The sequence below is a fragment of the Solea senegalensis genome, linkage group LG6 (assembly GCF_019176455.1).
Source record: "Solea senegalensis isolate Sse05_10M linkage group LG6, IFAPA_SoseM_1, whole genome shotgun sequence".
Lineage (NCBI taxonomy): Eukaryota > Metazoa > Chordata > Actinopteri > Pleuronectiformes > Soleidae > Solea > Solea senegalensis.
This window is the reverse complement of record NC_058026.1, coordinates 5878559-5900394: the sequence shown is the minus strand read 5'-3', so window position 1 is coordinate 5900394 and position 21836 is coordinate 5878559. Positions and strand designations below refer to the sequence as shown.

The following is a 21836-nucleotide window of genomic DNA, read 5'->3' as shown; positions in this document are numbered from 1 at the left end:
CTTTCCCTTTGTTCGCAACGGTTTCTTTTATTGGAACTCTACTGTGAACCTGTTTTTGGGAGCACCGCAGTAACATTTACATAAAAAATGCACTGTTTTATAAAAATGTCATTTTCATTGTCACAATTATCATTTTTAATGATAATTAAATTAATTTTTATCTAAGCCACGCAGGAGGGAGAACATTAAAAGAAAAAATGCCTTTCTTTCCACATCTGGAGTCAAATAACATAATATGAGATGAGTGCATATAGCTGTCTGTCACAGGTGAGTTTCGAAGCCAGGATACTGGTTTCAAATTTTTTGTTCCTGGCAACCGATGCTGTTGGCCGTACAACACTGCAATCACTGAGGGATGTAGTTTGGACTCCCCTGATTTAAAGCCATATTTTATAGCCAAGGGTGAGATATCATCTTAATTCTCTATACTGTTTTTTTGCCCAGTGTTTCTCATACATTTGATATGGAAAGCCACCTTGACCTTTTTTCAAGATAACTGCAGAACATGTGAGACATAAGTTGCATGACATGAGACAGTACTGTATTGTTTTCTCTGTGAAGAAGTGTAGTTCCACCTGAACAGGGATTTGAACCCTGGACCCAAAGATTAAAAGTCTGATGCTCTACCAACTGAACTACTCAGGCTTCCAAGGGGAATATTTTGTGGATGCAACTCACCAACTATCAGCCACCAACAATGCTGTCCTGAACTCTCTCCCAAAAAGAATAAACAAGCAAACACATAACAACAACTGTGAAGTTCAACAGCCACACAATAGTAGAGTGTGCCTGGCTCTCAGGTGACCCACAGAGGCTTGTGGGTCACCTTGTTGCTTGTCTGCCATCTCTGATTGCCTTGTTTTGAATGTGCCAAGATATGTTTAATAAATGAATTGTAACCTCCTTTTGTTTTGTTATGTTATTCCAAACATACTGTATGTACTTGAGTCTTGAGCAAAAGGCCAGAGGAAACTCAAGAAAAAGACTCTACCATGACCTATCTTCTCTGGGAATGACACACAATAAAAACAAACAAACTGGTTTACAAGCTCATAAAATTAGTAAACATAAAACGGTATCAAGCACAAGAACCATCCGTTATGGTTTTACACTTCAATGATGACACAAACTCAGAGCTGATACCATTTTATTTATGTCAACACCAACCTCGTATACTGTATAAGATCCTAAAGCCTAAATAATCAGGCGTTTATACATTCCCATTTTTGAGCCACACAAATCATTATGACTCACGCTTAAAAAGAGACAGTGCATAATGATGCTGTATATTTACATCACTTTTATATTGATTGCCCTTATATGAGTTAACAGATTAAAAATATATATATGTATATGTTGCAGGTTCAACGATAGCATCTTCCCCAAGCCCGTATGAAAAACATAAACTGGAGCGGATAATGACAGAAAGATGAACTTTCTTTTTTCTTCTTTTGTAAATGGAGTGTGGTCAGTTTACAGTACAAACTTAATGGAAGAGAGAGGGAGAGAGAGAGAGAGAGGGAGGAGTGTGTTGCATAAATGCAAGAAAGGGCTGGGGAGTCACCAGCGGGACAAACCAACAACATGTCCCTCTGCCTGGGTCCTGACCATCCAGGTACCGCAACTGAATGCTGATGAGCTTGTTGCCATGACAACAGGACAACCTCAGAGGTCACAAGGTCACTTCAGGAGTGGGCTGCAGGAGCTTGAGTGTTTGGAGTGAAGTGAGGGTTAAAAACGATTGGTTTATACAAACCGGGGCACTGTGTACTGTAGCTGCAGTTCAATGTGCTGCTAATGCTAATGCTAAAACTCACCGAGCTACTGCATATGCTCACTTCCACTATTTATTTCATTCATTAAGCCACAGTTTATTGTTAGGATCATACAAATGGAGTTACTATGTATTTATGAGACATTTTTCTGACCATTAACAATCAGGGAATAATCAGTAATAAAAATAAGTGCTAGGCAGGCAGAGTTAAAAGTTAGTATTCGATGCTAATCTTTGGAATCTACACTCACTGGCCACTTTATTAGATACACCTGTTCAACTGATGATCAATGCAAATACTGAGTTTTTCAGAATCTGTCATTCCACTGTGATTTTCCACACACAGCCATCTCTCAGGGTTCTCTAGAGTGTGTTCTTAAAGAAGAAAAAAATAACCAGTAAGACACAGATATCTGCACAGAAAATGTTGTTGTTGATGCCAGAGGTCAAAGGTGAACGGCTGGTTCATAATGCTCGACATGCAATACTAACTCGTAGTAGTCACTCAATGAACCGCTCACAAACAAACACCAAGGTTTGCAGACAGCAATTTCTGTACCTCATAAAGTGGCAGGTGAGTGCATACATCTATACCACTCAGGGTCACAGGGGGAGCTAAAGCCAAACCAAGCAGACATTGGCCGGCATGCCTACAGTCAGTTTACAGTCTCAAATCACAGTTTTTGGACTGATGGAGGAAGCTGAAAACCCCCCAGAGCAAACTGGGCAAACTGGAATAAGAACCGACAATCATCTAATCATCTAGGAACCAGGCTAACGTAACCACCGTAACTATAATGACCGAAAGGCCGACCAGCAGCATATGGACTCCAGCGGGTGACAGGAGGAGAGAACTTCCTTCACACGTCTGAAACTGTGAGGCATTCTTTGAAAGTGTATGTACATGACTTCTACAGGAGATGCTTAAAAATTGGTCTAAAGTGTCAGCCTACACTAAGAGTTTTGCCATTTTAATCAGAGGTGCATGCTTACATATAAAAAATATACATCGAGGGAGATTCAGACAAATTACAGGAGAGCCAGGTCAACTTTAACCAGGATTATTTACTAATTAAGAGAGAAATTGGGTAGATTAAGGCCAACAGGAATATAAGCCCTCATCCATCCCAAAGCAGAGTCAAAAATAAACATTCAACACAATGTCAGGTTAGCAGGATGACAAACACCAGGCTATGAATCACCTGTCCTCGGCACCAAAAAGCGCAGACAACCCTAAACATCTTTGCTTTATCTACTGTTCTATGGTAAACAATCGATTCCAAGCAGTGTGCCTTTGTCAGTGAGAATCTAAATCTTACAAAGTTTCACCAGATCCCGTTTGACTTTACCGTCACAAATAAGGTGACAGGTGGAGAGGAATAACAAAGATGACAGGGACAGAAATAGAAACTAGCCCAGCCTTACTGATAGACACTGTCCTTGTGTGGGCAGACAATTCAGAATCCACTGTGCTGCCACAGGAAAGCTCAGTGGAACAGGATCTGTTTTTGTAAACTGCAAACACTTAAGTCTGTGGAGAATACTGACACACCAGCTGCTAATTATTTCAAAATCAGCAGCACAATGGACTTAATATTGCGTTCCGAGTTCAACGAAAATACAGGAGGAGCAACGTATAAATCAACACATAATAATCTCTGAATAAATGCAATGAATTAGTGTGAAGAAAAAAAAAGGTGAAGATGAGGAAGAAACAGCTAAAGTAGAAGAAGCACTTCTTTAGCAGGACTAAGCTTCTACCACAATCACGGCACGCTGTTAACCCCCCCCACAGCACCAAAGGCGACTTTACGTCTGATCGAGTCGTCTCCTTGGTGACACACGCGCTAATCCGTCATTATGGGTTGTAGGCCAAAGCCGTTTCTCTTTTTTATTCCCATATCACACCCCTCCAAACGGAGCAGATTACTCTAATCTGGGGACACTAGAGCAGACAGATGAGATTAAGCTCATTACACACATAAAATATGGGAAAAAGGGGTGAAATAAAACCCTCATTCTATTTAGTTCCACACACTTCAGATCAAGCATACACGCATACACGTTTATTGGTCACAGATCGACCCCAAAAGACTCTTTGCGCTGGTGTCAAATGTGAAATAGGAAGTCCAACAACTGGTATCTTAACCAAAAATTCTAAAAAGTAATAAGGAAATACAAAAATTAATTAACAGAATTACGGTCAATAAAGCTTTTCTTCTATACCGCAGCAGTTGCCTGGAGTGTTCTTCTTGTTTAAGTGCAAATAAATGTCTCTGATTATCTCTTTAACCCATCCTAATGCTTGCTTTCATTTTGGTCCCTTTGTAGTTACAGATTAAAATCTCATGTAACGGCAAAAGACACAACGTTATGTGAGCAGCTGACAGAATTCGCCGGTTGGTTCATGCAAGTTGTCAAGGACATGAGCAGCAAAAGATATGCCTTAAATACCGTACTGTAGTGTTTGTATATGAATGTGTACTGTATGAGACAGGCAGAGAGACGGCGAGAGAGAGAGAGAGAGAGAGAGAGAGGAAAACAAAGGACAGTGCTCCGGCCAAGTCTCCACTCTCCCTTTCCTCTTCCTATGCCATGCGTTTCCTTTTCAGAGAATCCAGCTAAAGCAGAGGAAAAGAAACAAGTATAAGAGAGAGAAGTCTTAACACTGTACGGTGTATATATGCATACATAAAAAGAAGGGCTGTCTAACCATCTATTTATTCTTAATGGCAATTCAATAGTTCAATAGCTTATTGTGATTCTTTTTTTTATTTAATCACATGTTTGAGTCCGTATTCACGATGCAAAGCAACTTATGCCAGTGAGTCGCGATGAGAAATCAAAGTAAGGCAAAGAAAGCTACTTTCTGAACTTGACTTTTAGATTGATTGGACTATTTCAAATCAAAAGAAGTGCAATGCAGGAGTTCCAGGTCAGTTGCTTTCTAGGACCAGCAGAATTAGTTCTCACCATCTCTCAGCAGAGCTGCAGTTCATTTATTTATTTACTCATTTGTCTCTCCTCCAGTCCAGAACAGAGTAGCTCTCATGTGGCGTCTCTGTTCTGGATGCTATTAAACAGTGACGCATTAATGTCGGCTCTTAGTTAATCGTGATTAAGGCATTAAAGTTGACAGCCCTAAAAAAAAGATGATCACACCCTTTTCTTAAATGTTGGTGTTCTTTACCTCATTCTCTACCATCTTGAACCTGCCCAGTGCATCTTTGGCAGCATCCTGTAAAAAAGAATGACAATTTTATACACGACACAATCTTCTCTCTCTCTCACACACACACACACACACACAAACGCTCCCGTGCACCCACTCTGTTGCCTTGGCTGGAGTATTTCTTCACAGAGTCACCAAGTCCTTGGGCGAAACGCCGCAGCACGTTTTCATATTCTGGGGATATGAGAGGGACATAGATGTTGGACTTACACAAGATAGTTGAGGACGCAGTGGCGTATATATACAGTATTGAGTGTTTGAATGTGTGTGTGTGTGTCACCTGTCAGCAGAGCGGGAGACGCTCGCTCCAGCTGTGCCTTCTGCCACTGGAGTCTGTGAGTGATCTCTTTGTGTTGATGGATGAGGTCAGACGGGGGATCCCGTCGATTCTTCCTGTACTCTGTGATCTGGAAGACACTCGTGTTAACTGACAAGGCCTACACACCTTTGACTATTGTGAAAGTGAGAGAATCGGATGTTGCAGATAGGTTTAAAGTGCACATACCAGAGCAGGAAATGACCAAGGGCTATTTGGATCATTTTCAGGGCAATTCTTATCAAATATTAGGAGATACCTGGCACTGCCAGGGTTCTCTAACTCAAATTTGAGTATTCTTAAGACCTTGTTTAAGACCTCTTAAAATGAAATCAAATGCCAAGTTGTAAACCACAACTGTAACCCTCAGTGCTCTATTCTGAATTGTCGTGGGAACTCCTTATATGGACACCCTAGGTGTGTGTGTTTATAGGTCACATCTTCAGGCTTCGTCTTCTAATGTTTTGTTGAGTCAAAGTTGTGATTCATTTTAAGACTATGTGTGTTCTAGAGGTGCCTAACTGGTCATTTAAACATCTAAATGACACAGATATTTCAAGGGCATTTTGTAGCAGGCCCCCTCTAATTTCCTACAATGGTACATACTGCACATAAACAACACACAAATACCTTTCTCTCCAGCCGCTCCCTGTCATAGTTGAGGAGGCTGAAGCTGTGGAGTTTGTACTGTGGATCAGGGCTGTTGGGATGACTGTTTCTACTCACTTCATGTCTGGGTTTAGACCGAGGAGATGGAGCCTGATTTAATCAAACACATATGGGTGAATTAAATTTGTTTGTTAAAATGTTTTCTTACCTCTACATTTACAGGCCTCACACAAGGTGTCACTGAATGAAATCATCGCATATAGTAATATGCAAAGCAATGCCGCTCACATCCTGATTACAGGGTGGGTACAGTCCTGCAGTCATAAGTCAAAGCTTAATGTCACCTAGAATAGAGGATGTGAATTAATGTGTGTTTACAATCAAAACTGTTGAGTGCAACAGTTTGTGGACAGAATATTTTCTTTGGTATTTCAATTTCATAAAGTGAGGAAACATAAAATGAAAACATGCTGCAAGTCTGACATCAATGTTTGTCTACACCGATTTGATGGTGTGACCTGCAGCTATTAAGCATCTCGACAGAAAAAGACAGACACATTTATAATTACTGCCACAGTTTACAATCCTAGTCTGTTTCTATTGAACTACGATTGATACATGAAGCTCTCCAGCATAGTGTAAAGTGTAATATCAAAAATATGTATGAAATGATAATCCGGTTGAGCAACAAAACCCTACTTACACGTTCCTTTTGTTTCTCTGGAGGAGAAAGGGAGGAGACGGGATCAAGAACCAACCACTTCTCTGTAACTGGCTGGAGATCGAGTCCCGACAAAGGCTCTCTGAGCTTCACCCTCACCTCCAACTTTCCACCGGTGGATTTACGTCCATCCATCACCTATGAAAAGCGTCCACATGATCAGGCGGAGGCAGACCAGGCACGTGCTATATGCTTTTGTGTTTTTACGGTACTGATACTTACATCTATGATCTCTCTAATTTCACAGTGGTTTTCCAGAGCCTCTAGCTTCAGCTGAGCTGTACCCACGACTTTGTCTGACTTAAACAAGCCTCTGTAAAAACCATGCAGAGAACACATCTCGTGAAGGTACAAGAAAAGCAAAAAGAAATGACAACATAGACGACGCAGATAAACAGGAAATTGTGAGGCTAAGTCGGCTCAAAGCGGTTTCGTGGTTTCTACCCTTTGTGGATGATTTCAAACTTGATGCCTTTCGACTGGACAACTCGTTTAAAGCCTCGATGGTTACGGTTGATGTTGAGTTTGAATTGTTCTTTGAACTCTGGGCTGCTGGTGTCCTTTACTGTGCTGGTTCTGTCCCGCTGAGCCTCCTCCTACACACACACACACACAGAGGAACTGTAAAAATGTAAATAGAGCAAAACAATCCATAATCTCTTCAGACACATTTATAATTACTGCCACAGTTTACAATCCTAGTCTTCATTCAGCGTGAAAGAGTCTTACCGCACTGGGGAAAGGGAACTCAAATTTCACACTTGCATCCAGATCGTTAGCGGAGACACCTGAAGGCAGTAACAGTAAGTGTGAGCACACGTGCGCAGCACCATCTGACACTGCGTGCTTAGTTCAAAGACTCATCTACCTGAGGGAGGTGGCAGGTTGATACCTCTGATTATGTACAGCATCAGTTCATTGGCTGTCAGGTTGGAATTGGTCCTACACAAAAGAACATTTAAAACCGTTAAAATGTCTTCCTCCTGAGTGACAAACAGTCAACGCCAATGAGAGTTCAACACTGCTGAATGACTCACATCCAGAGTCACCATGCTGTAAACTCGGTACACGATACTGAAGCCAATTCACAGTGAGTCATCTGCTGCTCTTGTCAGGGAAAGCATTTGGCTACAGCTATTTCTGAGCTTAAGGTAAAAATTAAAAATCTACCCGATACTGGCGTCACCACATGTCCAGCCATCCAACAGTTGCCACAACATTTCACTTCATGCTTCAAAAATCTGGTGTCATAGGAAACACCAGGGTCGAGAACGATTGTGTCCACCTTTCATCCATCCATCAGGCAGCAGGGACGGACAATGGCTCAAAGTTACGCGTCATGCATACAACACATTTTTATCATAGTTTGGTGCTGACTTGACAGAGCTGAAGGTCCTCTCCTCTGTGCGACACTTGGGGACTGGATGGCCTTTGGCGTAGGCGTTCTTCAGTATCTCTATGTTCTTCATACACTCCTCAGCTAGTTTCTCAAACCTGGTGAGAGACACAAAAAATAGCAGTCACCATAGCAGATCACCTGCTCAGTGATCCACATGTTTGATTTGGCAGAGTTCCCTTTCCATGAGGCCATGGGTGGCGGCCTTGCTCATCGATACAGACAAATGAATAGAATTTGGTCTCAGCATAGACATCAATCATAGTTCAATAAAGATAATCAGTGGTCCACAGCCAACTGTGGAAAAGAAATGTAACTAAAGTGTGTGTGTGTGTGTGTGTGTTTTCACATCTGTATCTGCTGATATATAAAGTGAGAAATATGCAGAGTGACTTTATGAAGAAAACAATCACAGTCTCTGTGTTGCCACAGAGATGGAACGCACTTAAAAAAATGTATTAGAACAGAAACTGATGCGATCTAGGTTTTTGACTGCATCTGTAATTTATTGTGTCGCTTTTGTGTTGTCCGTCTGTGATGATGACAAAAAGTAAATAAAACTGTTCATTGAGTTTCACTTGTATTTGATTAAATTCGGAGCAAAATAAAGTCCATGACTGCAGATAAAATACCGGATAACAATAACACATACAAGCAAGCAAATGAGAACTGTCACTTACTTCAGAGCCTCAGCTACACTGCCCATGCGTGAGAACTGCTGAGAGAAGCCCAGGCATTTCTGTAGAGCGAGAATAAAACTATCAATTAAAAAAAATACACAGCTGCAAAACATTTTATTATACTGTATTAATATCAGTATAACCTGCTCATTTATTTCAAACTTAAGACATTTACAAAACATGAAGCCCCTGACCTCGTGTTGTTTTCGTAAAAGATCCATAAGGCCATGGTACTGTTCACTGGAGCGAGAGGAGTGAGGGGAGGTGCGGGAGCGAGAAAATGAGTAGTCCTCCTCTGGGGCATTGGGAATCTTTCAGGAAGGAAGAAAAAAACAATCAAACGCCAACTTCTATGGCTAGATAGGTCTCTAACTAACCCAATTTATAGCGCTTTATCCTCCACGGAAGGGTCTCAGCTGACAGTTTGCCAGTCCATCGCAGGGCCACATATAGAGACAGACAACCATTCACTCTCACATTCACACCTACGGTCAATTTAGAGTGACCAGTTTAACTAATCCCTAAATTGCATGTTTTTGGACCAAGGGAGGAAACCGGGAGAATACCCATGCACACTCGGGAGAACATGCAAACTCCATGCAGAAAGGCTCGCACCCGGGTCTTCTTGCTGCAAAGGCAAGTGTGCTAACCCACTACACCAACCGTGTGGCATTCTGCAGATTCTGAGAACCCCTTCTGCTCGGAAAACAAAATCTCATCAACTGGCATTTCCTAGCTGCTCATCTGTCCACTGGAAATTATGAATATCTGTGATACCCTTCTGACCTACATGCAGAAAAACAAACAGAGGCACCAGCACAATATTGTTATATTACAGTGTGGCATACCGTAGAGTCAAAGGGCTTTGTTTTTATAAAAGAAAGAGAAGCCAAATTAAATAATGGCACATGGGATAATTTGTAAGATATGAAATAGTGGAGTGATGCTAAAAATATGCAGATAGACTCATACACATACACACGCAAACACGCAGAGAAGGTGAGACCATGATGAGTGCAAGGTGTTTTGATTTCACCTCCTCTTTCATCCCTCAGTCTCTATTTTTAATCACATTTCCTGTTCATACACCTCACACGTTCAGTTGTTCCTGCGACAAACACGCACACACATAACACACAACATTTCTATGTATATTCTTGTTCATGTCATTAATTCACACATGAGAATATACTCTATCAAAACCTTGGTGACATCAACAGGTAGGCCGGACTTGGCAGCAGTTATCATAGGCTCCAGTCCTTTGGCATGCCTGAGGTGCTGCGCGGCTCCCGTCATGTCCTAACAACCCAGATGAATCAAAGCAAGGTTAGTTCAATGGAACAACAAGCAGCTGTGGTAGAGACATCTACAGAAAGACAGGAGACAGCACAGAGTCTGGCTACAGCCAGAAAAAAAATAAAAACCCAAAACAAACAAGAACGATGATTTGAAAAGAAGTCCACAGTTTTACCTTCATCTGTTTGGAGCGCAGTGCTGCACGCAAAAACGCCTGTCGCCGTAGCAACAGGAAATCCACTTGCTGCTGGGCTATAAAGATGGTGAGGACATGAAAGTTGAAACAGGCTGTATGTATAAAACTACATATTTGTCCCTGTGCACCAACACACCTTTAGGTCCCAGTTTAGGGGCCTGTGGAGCTGGAGACTTAGCTTTCTGGGCGGATGGGCGTACAGCAGGCTACACACAAGGAAAACATGACGTGAACATGATGACCAGACAAATGCAAGATAAGATGGGATTTTTGATCCCCCGTAATGGTGAATTGTGTGATGTTGAGTTTTGATGATTTCATTGTTATATGGAGCAAAAACGAAGAAAATATTCACATTTAAGAAGCTTCAGAAATCTTTTTAGTTTTAATCATGAAAAAAGCTTCAGTTGACGATTAATTAAATACACATTACATCGATGAATCGAGTAATTCTTTCAGCTCTAGTGTAGAATGATATAAATAAGTAATATATTTTACTTCAAGCACAGTTAATGTTAAGTGATGTAATATCCAACATATTACATCACTTAACATGTGCAGTGCAACACTCATTCATTTTAAACACACAAGATGTTAAATGCCCCTAAAAGGTTCTCGGCACAAAGTCACATGTAGGTTTCCAGGGGTTTATTATTAGTATTAATTCCATAATTTTTCAGATTATGAACCAATTTAGAGACAGTATGACAGGATAAATTTCAGGCCATATCTTTAGTAGTTTACCCTCAGATCCACAGACATTATCACCTTAGGCTCTTGATGAAGCCCTGGGGTTTTAGTTTAGACCATAATAAGTTTAGTTTACTTCCCCTGTGCGACAATTTTCTTTACATAGCTCTAGGATTTTTTTTTTCAGTTGTAAATATCAGTAAGTAGCTCTAATGTGGCCAATAAAGGCTAGAGTTGTCACTTGTCAAATTTAAACTCCATATTCAGAGGGAATGTTCTATGTCCTATGTTCCATTGAATGACCCACCACGACCGTGCAGACAATACGTGGCTGACCAATATCACTTTGACAAATTGGTATTAATCCATTTACTTTGGCGGCCTGTGGTGGACCCTCCTCTTCATCATCCTCTGCATCTGGATCCTGATTAGCTATTTTCATAGCCGTTTCCAGGACACCTAGGAAGTTCTGTTGACCCCCCTCTGTGCCCTGAAGTGGTGGACAGCCTAAAGAAGAAGAGTGAATACACACAAGTTCACTGTACAGTGCATGCGAGAAGCAAATCCTCACACACGTCTGGATTCAGACTTACCTGGTGGCACGGGTAGATCAGACAAGTTGACAGGTCGCCCAGCTTTATGAGCTTTGATGGAATCCTGGTATTGCTATTGAAAAGGAGGAGAAGAAGAGGAAGATTGATCCCGTTCTTATTATTGTTGTGTAATAACTGGCGCATGCATCTTCTTGCTATTAGGACATGTAATCTCCCTACCTAAAACATAGGTAATATTAAATAGATGCGAGTCTGACCCCAATAAAGCCCTGCTACAGTTAACAGCTGAGGTCAATGAAGGACCGGGACACTGTTTGAGAAAACACGGAAATAAAGTAGCCTGCTTTGTTGAGTGAGTGGTTACAAATAATCCAAGAACTGTAAAAAAACTATAGACAAATGTAAATGACAGTGTGGGCTGGATATTGTACGTATGACAACACGGATAGCACAGCAATGAGATTCTTTAGTTATTTTGTTTGGTATTTATTGATCTTAAACATGAAAATGTACCGTATATGTCCAATGGTTGAGAACAGAGAAAATTTAGTTAAGTTCTATTCCATTCTATTCTCTCAATTTCTCACAAAGTACCAAAGCATAACTCTCTCACGTGGAAAATCAATGTCATCAGTTTGCTTTCACTCCGACAAAAGCAACACATCGCATTTTGAATTGAATGGTATTGTCTCTGTGTTTTTGTTTATTCCTTTGCCCAATGCTCCAAGTCGAATCAACTTCACAACTTTTCAGCAATCCTTAGAAAACAACACAAACTACATTGCAGGTATTTCTGGTGGGGAAAAAAAATCAGCAACAGCACTAGTTACAGTGACGGAGACAGAGTGTATTTCCAGTCAGAGTGAGTCACACCAGTTATTTGTGGATATAAATCAAGCACTGCAGCATAGAGCCAAATTTACAACATACCATGCATCCGATGCTTTTCAGTTAATCTAACCCCTTATTTTGATTTTGTTCCAGCTGTATGTACGCAATATAGATTTTTTGTAATACTTTATTGACATGTATTTTTCAAGTGCAGGGTGAATACCTTGACAATGCGCTGGTGCATGCGAGCTTTACGATCATCTCCTTTGTTCTTAGCGCCATCTGCTGCTGATTTGTAGATGTCCATCCTCTGCTGCAGGGCTTCTGCCACACTGCTGGGAACAGGCAGGTCTTTACAGAGAGAGAGAGAGTGGATCATGATTGCATTTTTAGATTCAAATGTTCCCTTTTAGTTTCGCTTTCAACAAAGAAACCCTTCAGTCAGAGGGATTGGAGTCTCACCTGTAGGGGCCACATTGGTGGATCCAGGAGCAGCAGGAGCAGCAGGAGCAGCAGACTTGGTGGAAGACTGAGTGGGAGGAGGTGCACAGTGTTCAGCTAATACTTCTCCTGCAGATGATCAGACATCAGTGTGAGATCAGTACCATGACAGTGTCATTTGTTGAACAAAACGATGTGTCCAACAGTATTGGATAAGGTGAAGCATGTGCATGTGTGTCAAATGCAAAATATTTGAGTACAAATACAGTGTAGATGTGAGACATACTGTACACTCAACCGAAGACCCAAGAAATGGATTAGACTGTGCCCCCGTAGCTTGATTAATATTTATAAATCTATATAAATAGATATAAAATGATTTTTTACAATCAGTGTTGGTTTATTGGGTTACCACTTTAGGGCGCCTACTTCTTCTGTAAGACAAATAAGGTTTCTATGGAGTCCTAATCAATACAAAAGTCTAAGAAACCTAAGGTTAGATATTTCCTTTTTAAGAGATTACACTAACCAGGAGGAGGAGGTAGAGAGCCGAGATCTACCGGTTCATCACTGTCCAGTGCCTCGACCAGCAAGTCCAGCTTCTGCAGAGACGATGGTCAACTCACATGATCAACTTTGACTCACAAGTCTTATGGGTAAACTAAACACTTCGGGAAAATAAAACTGTCTAAGTTACTTTGGCAGTAATGTAGAGCTGTTTGGCCTGGTCGATGTCTCCACTCTGTTTGGCGTTTATGGCAGCCATCTTGTATTCCCTCTGTCTGGTCAACACGACCTGTTTCAACTCTGGATTGAGAGAAGGCAGAAAGACATTAGCTGTGAGGCTTTTTGTTGTTTTGGATAATGATGATTACAACCTAAAACGTCATGTCATATAACATAAATGTGCCCTACATTCAATACGCAGCTGATATATCCAAAGTTCTCTGTATTTGATGTGTGTTTACCAGAGTGCTGCGTATCAGGTTGGCTAGGAGTGAGTGGAGAGATCGCAGGTGTTTCTGGGGTAATGGCAGCAACAGGCTTTTGGGGCGGGGTAAGAAGCATCGGCTTAGTATTGGGGGCTGTTGGCGGAGCCTCTCTCAGAGGTTTCTGATTGATGGGTGGAGAAGGCATCAGCGCTGGTTCAGGCAGTTCTCGTTCTTTAACAGATTCAGTCTCTTCTGCGGCAGCAGCTTTTCCCCCAATGGCAACTGGAGGAGGCATCTCTTCCTCATTAACTGATTTTCCTTTCTTGACAGATGTCAACATGGACTGTAATGTCTGGGTTTTAAGAAAACAGAAATGGTTAACATAGGTTTTCAATATAATAGACAGACAAACAGTATCTAATTTCTGCTGCTAGATTTGTTTCAGTTGAAACAATAACAAAGGGAAAAGCATGGAATCATGTGAACTGTTGTTTGGGGAGAGATTGCAGCAAATATGAATGAGCTCGTAGTACCAAAACTAGGAGTATCGAATGTTTCCCTCCTTATCCTGGCACTGATTTCTGATAGTGGTTTTTCTATCGCTGTCACATACAGTGGTTGTGCATTTGCTATGTGGAATACAGCAGACACAGAGGTCATGCAGCCAGTGCAGCTAGTACTGTGTAACACAAATGAGAGTTGTAAGAGACTATGTGACCTTCATGTGTGTGTAAATTGTGAATGTTGTCGCCTGTTCTGTAAAGCCTCAGTGGTCATTTCCAAATAGAGACAGGTCAAGCAGATGATGTCATGGTGATGATGAGGTGACCAAAATAAAATATCTGTTACCTTGAATATAAAGAGTGTTGGAAAAGTTTTAGCTAATGTGAGAACATAATAGAAGAATATAACATTAGTATCGACATTTTAATGCAGAAATTGAACATATTTCTTTACATCTTACATTTGTATTAAAAATGCATCTTTAGAAGTGTCAAAAATACTTAAATGGACACCAAGTATGAGAATCAATTTGTACTTAGGCAAAATTCAATCTCCACGCTCCGTCTCCATTTTACCTTATATCCACGGTCGTATCTGCGAACTTTGCTGGTCTCTCCTGCAGCCTTGGCATTAGAAATGGCAGTCTTGTACATTTCAATACGCTCCAATAGACGGGCCTCCATCCCAGTTGCACCACTGGGAACAGCTGGAGGAGCAGAGTGGGATGTGATGCTCACTTTAGGAGCAGCCAGTGAGGTGCTAGGAAGAGTGGGAGCAGGGGCTTGCTCCTCATCATCCTCCAAAACGTCATTCAATTCTGCCTGTGCAAAAAGGCACAGAAATGTGTGTAAATGAATTGTAAACTATGACAATGAAAACTATTCAAGATCTTAACTTGACAATGTTATGGTGAGGTGGAATATGAGATTATCTTTGCAACTGACAATCTCTTTGTTACTGATTCTTGTATTTAATTGCCTGTGAAGTAAGAAAACAGTGAGTTAAACTTTTCTTGAGCCCCAAATTGTTATGGTTGCAGCTAAAGCAGCTAATCCTCACACCTGAGAATCGGGGACCAGTAAATAGCATTTAAGGTTTTTTACAAAAGTTATAAATTCACGGACTAACAGAATCAAATTTAGAAAAAAAGGGTATGGTGGGGTGCATATTGGGGGGTGTATTACCAGCAAGTCTTCGTCATCCAATTCTTCATCATCCAAATCTTCGTCGTCTACGTCTTTCATGCAAATAGCTGCCATTCGCGCTATTTCATCCATGTGAACGGGGGCTGAACAAAGACAAAGCCATTCATTATTAAACAATACACACACTGGCATGTGGGTGAGACCAATGTGGGTTCCACTAGCAAAGAGATGATTTACTTTCTCACCTCGACCTTCACTTTTCTTCCCCTGTGACCTCCCTCCTCCCCCCATCAGATTCAGCAGCTCCGCCTCCAGCTCCTCGTCATTCCCATCGTCATCCATCCCTCCGTCCGGGGACAGGTCAAGGAGCAGCCCCATCTGGAGCACAGACACAGGAGAGAGAGAGCTGTTGTATAAATGTAAACAGTAAAAATCATTCCCACATCTCCTTTTCAATCATGATATGTGTTACCTGTTTAGCTCGAGCTGCCCCTTGGCCCCGGGCAGGGGGGTTTCGACTGCGACTCATGGATTCTTGCTACCTAGAAATTTTAAAAAGGAGGATAGATTAATGAGAGAGAAAGAGAGAGAGAAGATAGACTGATCAAGCATAATATTGAAAACATTTAGCAGTTTGGGAAACACCAATCAATGATTTTCAACATTTTCTGACAAATAACAGACAGACTTATAGATAATGAAAAATAATCATTAGTTGCAGAACTATAAATATTATGAAAAGGCACAGATGTGTTCTTGGCACAATATAACTACTGAATTGCAATGGTTTGTCACCTTTTAAAAAGGGTAAATCAATGCTTTAGGTGGAGTTCAGAACACATGGATTCCAATGTGTTGAGTTCTTAGGCAGATATAAACAAGTTAATAATTCAGTTATTCTTGTTTTGACTCTGTATCCGCTCGTGTTTTAATGTAGAACAGCGATTTAAACAACGAATATGAAACTGAATATGAATAGATCATAATTATGCGAGAGCGGAAAAAAACACTGTAAGGGTGATCAACTCTGATAAGCCATTGAAGAGGTAGATGTTTTAGTGTTGTCACCGATCGGCGTCAAAATGCAGTTGATTAACCGACAGTGTCCACGGTTTGACTCGGCGACTTTCGTGCCATTTCGTCTCAAGTTTCAAGCGATTTGTATCAAGGTAGCGTCACCGCGCACGGAAGCTAACAGCTAAAACAACCCACAACACAGTTGTCATATCTTATGAGTGTGCAGACAAGCTTATTTAACTCACCTCGTCAGCTCACTGCCAGTCGAGGTTGTATTTGTTGTAGAATATCACTCAGAAACAAAAATAGAACGATACGGTGAACGTATGTAACCAGGTGTGTATTGTAAATGTCCAGCTCGAGCTGTCAACACAGACGACAGGTTGGGGAACTTACTTCCTATATTGCGTCTCCAATGGCAACGCACCTTCCCACTTTACGGCGAGACGACACACACTCATTCTTGACGTAAACCTTCGCAAAGCGTTACGTCAACGAAATCGACAGCTCAGGTGGGTTGTAGTTTTGTAACGTGCGCAGGAAAACTACACATCCAAGTTATTTTATTCAACAGTTCCTGAAAAGTAATTCAGTCAGTATTAATTAATTATTTATAGCCCCAGCAGCCATATATCTGCTGTTTAACTTAACTGTGTGTAGTTTCTTTGATGTTAGCTTGCTAACGTTAAAAGAAATAAGGAATAATTATAATAAGCCTTAAGCTAATATTACATTACATTACCCTTCATTAAATTAACGTTTTATCTGTTCTTTAGGAAGAGGAAATGGCGAAAGAGAAAGAGAAAACTGGTAAATAGATCATCTATAGCTTTGCAAAGTTAACTAATTCAATTTGGCACAAGTATACGTTGAGTGATAGTCAGCTGCAATGATTCCCCATCAAAGTCTCTGAAGAGTCTTTCTGTTTTAAGACGGCTTAGCTCAACCCCAGACTCGGTTGCTCAGGTCAAAGAAGAGGGAATGTCCAAGTGAAGAAATTCCCCAGACTGACGGTGTTCAGGCTTATCTCCATCTACAGGTAGTTTAAATGACTGAAATCAAATAACCCACATCACTCACTGTATCAAGGAAATATGATTGACAAGCCATTTTATTTTATTTTTTAAAAAAAAAACAATGGCAGGATACGAAAGAAAATACTACAAAAGTGGTTGCCATGCTACTGCAGTGTCCACAGTCACCTATACGGGAATGTCCCCTGATGTCTAATCAACAGGATCAGGTAGAAGTACAGTCTTGTATCACCAAACAAAATGAATCAACAGAAGAAAAACATACAGAAGAAACAAGTAAGTCCTTAAAACATGTGTCAATTAAAGATTTTGAGGAACAAGACGTCCCTACTGTCACTTGGGTGAGTATTGCTTCCGACCTAGAGGGCTGCAGAGTGCATACTGATAATGAGACCAGCAAGAGTGGAATGAAGAAGGAATCACCTCAGGAAGAAGATATCAGATCACCATTCCAAACATGCACTAATCAACTCAAAGTCCTCTTGCCAGTATCTGAAGAGGGCGATGGATCCTCTACAATGACTTGGCTGGAGCAACCGGGTGTAACAGAAGACTCTCAGTGTAATATGGAGAGAAACTATGAAAACAAAGAAGAGCCATGCAACACCTACGTGGCTGATGGCAAGGAAATCACAAAGGAGACAGCAGTGGGGTTACCAGCCAGAAAAAAGCGAAGGATGGGCATGTGTGGTTTGACAGAGAAGGAACGGAGTCTTTTCTTACAAACACGAAAGCTTTTAATTGGGCAGAGTGGAGCAGAGAGCGTAGAAAAGGAGATTTCTAAAAACATCTCAGATGATGTGGCTCAGGAAGAGTTTACATCTTCAGTCTTCATTCCTCCCTCGACTTCACCCATTTCAGAAGACTGTGTCACAGAGCAGGGTGTGGCAGAGATCAACTCTCAGTCCAGTCACAGTGGAAATAATGACAGGTAAGAATCATACTGTGAGGAATCTAGAGCTGAAACAATTCATCGATTAATAATCGATTACTAAATTAATTGACAACTATTTTGATAATCGATTAATCAGTTTGAATCTTTTTTCATGATTGAAACAAGATTTCTGATCGTTTAAGCTTCTTAAATGTGAATATTTTGTTAATTTCTTTGCTCTGGATAACAAAGAAATCATTAAAAGTGAATAATTTTGGTTTGTGGACAAAACAACACATTTGAGAACATCATCATCTCCAGGTTTGACGAACACCAATCAACATTTTTTAAGGTTTTCTGACATTTTATGGACCAAACGATGAATCAATTAATAATTGTTAGTTGCAGCTCTAGAGGAATCCAAAGTAAATGTTAATGGGGCAGCTTGTTGACCACTCAAAGTGCTTTACACGTCAGGTTTTACATTCATTCAAGTTCATTTCAATTTGAAAAATTGGAAATTATAAAATAAGGTGATTGATAATTTCTTCCTTGCAAACCTCTCTTAGCCCATGGTAAGTCATCGTCTGTACTCATTACTTTGTTAACAATGTATGTTTGGATTTAATTGTAATTATTGAAAAAAGAAAAATACACTATATTACAATATTTATTTCTTTGCCCATAACATTGTTTTTATACACAGGGCAGAGACTGAAGTCCACAACACTGTGACAACCTCAGATGGAAGCAGTGACGTGTGTTACCCAGGCTCAGAGGGAAAGAGCTGTGAGGCTGAAGGAGGTACCAAGCCTGGTCCAGAACAACCCGATGAGGCAAAGTCAGAGTCACCTGCTCAGGACGAAGTGGTGGAGAATCTGGTGAATCGAGATCAACTGGAAATCTGGCAAAGTACAACTGAGAGTATGACCAAAACACCTGAGAAACAGAGGAAAGACGAAGAAGAGAAGTTCACAAATGCAGACTGTAGCGCTGCCATCACTAATCCAAGTCAAAATGAGGAATCTGGGAAGATGGAGGACAGTGAGAGTGTCTCTCTGATGGTGCACAGAGTGAACCAAACAAGAGATGAGTCAGAGGAAACTTCTTTCACAGTCACCCATGCAGGTGGAGTTAACGGTGGCTCAGTTGAGCTATGTGACGCTGCAGTGACTCCTACTGGCACCAAAAGGAAAGACATTGTGAGCGTCTGAGCCTTATATCAAATGTATATACAATACATAATAATAATTGATCTCAACTGTAACCTGTAAGCTTCAAGCCTCACCTTTTCTGATTCAGATGAGCAGAAGCTGAGTATCTTTGAGTTTTGACCTACTGATGACACAAATCAAGTAGTTTGGTAGTTTCACATTGGGCTGTTGTTGGGTTTTTTTTTTCAATCAATTAATTTGAAAATAATTATGTGGTGTTAGTCATGAACCATTTATACAAAGTGAGATATGTTTTGGGCAAATTACTAAGGCTAATTAAGATAGAAAAGCATAGTTGTCTCACAGATGGATAGATGCTGACATTGACAGCCTTAACAAAGACAAAAAGAGCACACGTGAATGTAGGCTGAAGGTTGCATCATTATTTCAACTTGACAAAAAATGTTGATTTATTTTTGTTGACCACAGTGTTGTCCCGAAGAGGCACCCAGGCGACCGACTGTAAACACGGTGCACACTGAGAAGAGAGACACCCCTGACCTGTTTGGATCTGGATGCTTAGATGACGTGTCGGACTCACAGCTCAACACAATTATTCTAACGTGAGGAAGCTGTAAATAAGCTCACAAACAGAACTTCCAACTAGCATACATTGAATTAGGATAAACATTTGTTAAATTTTCAAGAGGACAACTTGTGGCATAGAACATCATTGTTGTTGATCTTCTTAAAGTATTGACTAAAACTATGAAAAATTTAGAATTAGAATTTTGTTCTTATGCATTCATCTCTTTTTACTCTGCTCCATCCAGTGAGGAGGACGTAATGGAGTGTAAGAAAACCCCCGACTCTGCAGACTTCAAAGATGCTACAGACCTGATCTGTGGGCTAATCCGAGAACTCTCCTCTCTAAAGTGGGTGGCTGAATCTTTTCCTTTTCCATTTTATGTATATGTTGTGTCTTTGCTTCCAATTCCTGTTCCTCTCTATTCTCAGTTGAACCTTTGACTTTGAACACCATTGGTTAGTTTTATGCTCTTAATGTCCATCTCTGTGTTCTAATTGGCTGGTGTGTGCAATCAGCTCTTTCAACTGTAGACTGCTCGGCACCTCTGGCAAGGCCTCTAAAGGAACATTGCACCCTGTCAGGCTTATTGCCCTGCAAGTTATATTAACACAGTTACAAATTTAAAGAATGTCACGTCAGGTTAAAATACCATAAGGATGAAGAATTTGCAAACTGGCCTCTAAAAATCTTCTGTACCTCTAAATATTAATATGGGGAAACAATTCATGGTGCATTCTTCTTTTAATAATTAACTTTTGAGGATTTTGTTTCATTTTGGATTGTAGCTTCCCTCTCTGTCACTTAGTTATCCTCCACTTGCTACGTTCAGATTACCAACTACATTGTTCCAATCGAATTCCCTACAAATCAGATTTGACGGGTCACATTCATTACTGCGATTGTCTTGCATCTAAACGTGACTGCTTTTTCAAACTGCACGCCAACAACATCAGAAAACGTTATAGTTGTGAGACCACTTGGTATTAAGATGTACTAAGATGAAACATCGCATCATGCAACAAAACATCACAGTTTTGGCAGGAAGACACACTTTTCATACACATTTCAGACATATGTAACCCACCAGCTGTATTCATAAAATGAAGATAAGCTGTCCCGTGCCCTGTGATGCCAAAACAGTCAGGGACAGGAAAAAAATAGACAGCATTCTACCAGATGCCAAAGATCGTCAGAGACGCACTCAAAGGAAACACAGAACACAGGGCAATGGGAATCCACAGGCAACAGAGTACCCTTATGTAATGATCACTTCATATCTGGTACAGAATCCAGGGCTTACTAAATTTGACGGGGATTAGCTCAAATGGTAGCGAGGGATCGATGCCTGCGTCCTTCAAAGAAACTTTAAATCGGGCTTATAACCGGTGCTTTTTCAATCGAGCAAGGCGGCACATTCGTGAAATGTAGAGGTCAAATTCACTATCACTAATTAGTGTGTGTAAAAAAATTACTAACTCTAAAAATAGTATAGTTCAGCACTTAGGTTAGTGTATTAAATGATATTCTTCTCTTTTGACATCTAGTCACAAGGTCATGGCCACACACAGGGAGCTGGAGAACCTACGACGTGGCAATAAAACTTCAAGAAGCTCTTTAGGCTGAGAATTTCAACAAGGTACACAAACTTAGCATTACACCATACAGTTCATGGGTTATAAAGGAACGAGTGTCCTGATGCAGAGCTTAAATTTTTCACTATCATTCTATTTTCATTTATCACTGACAGCTGTAATGTTTAGTTTAATGCATTCAGTGTTCTGGTTCTCTCCAAATAAAGCCTGCCATTGTTCAAGTCAGTAACCTGAGTATTTTTACATGAATGTTGTACGA

The 21836-nt window shown here is 40.7% G+C and overlaps 2 protein-coding genes across 2 annotated transcripts; one reads left to right on the top strand and one right to left on the bottom strand.

The window, feature by feature from the left end:
* Nucleotides 1-1130: 1130 nt before the first annotated feature.
* Nucleotides 1131-16743, bottom strand: cc2d1a (coiled-coil and C2 domain containing 1A). Its single transcript, XM_044028583.1, has 28 exons — nt 16580-16743; nt 15790-15859; nt 15563-15695; nt 15357-15460; nt 14748-14993; nt 13705-14020; nt 13434-13543; nt 13266-13338; nt 12758-12865; nt 12519-12646; nt 11504-11576; nt 11284-11417; nt 10357-10426; nt 10200-10276; nt 9932-10027; nt 8923-9039; nt 8729-8787; nt 8030-8146; nt 7521-7594; nt 7382-7440; nt 7097-7248; nt 6875-6965; nt 6635-6790; nt 5953-6081; nt 5287-5413; nt 5104-5180; nt 4965-5012; nt 1131-4395 (listed from the first exon to the last, which is right to left on the bottom strand). The coding sequence occupies exons 2-28, from the start codon at nt 15844-15846 to the stop codon at nt 4363-4365; spliced, it is 2964 nt and encodes a 987-aa protein (XP_043884518.1). The 5' UTR covers nt 15847-15859; nt 16580-16743; the 3' UTR covers nt 1131-4362.
* Nucleotides 16744-17122: 379 nt separating this feature from the next.
* LOC122771078 lies at nt 17123-21802 on the top strand. Its single transcript, XM_044028407.1, has 7 exons — nt 17123-17144; nt 17267-17373; nt 17479-18299; nt 18949-19444; nt 19886-20019; nt 20230-20331; nt 21530-21802. The coding sequence occupies exons 3-7, from the start codon at nt 17512-17514 to the stop codon at nt 21606-21608; spliced, it is 1599 nt and encodes a 532-aa protein (XP_043884342.1). The 5' UTR covers nt 17123-17144; nt 17267-17373; nt 17479-17511; the 3' UTR covers nt 21609-21802.
* Nucleotides 21803-21836: the final 34 nt, after the last annotated feature.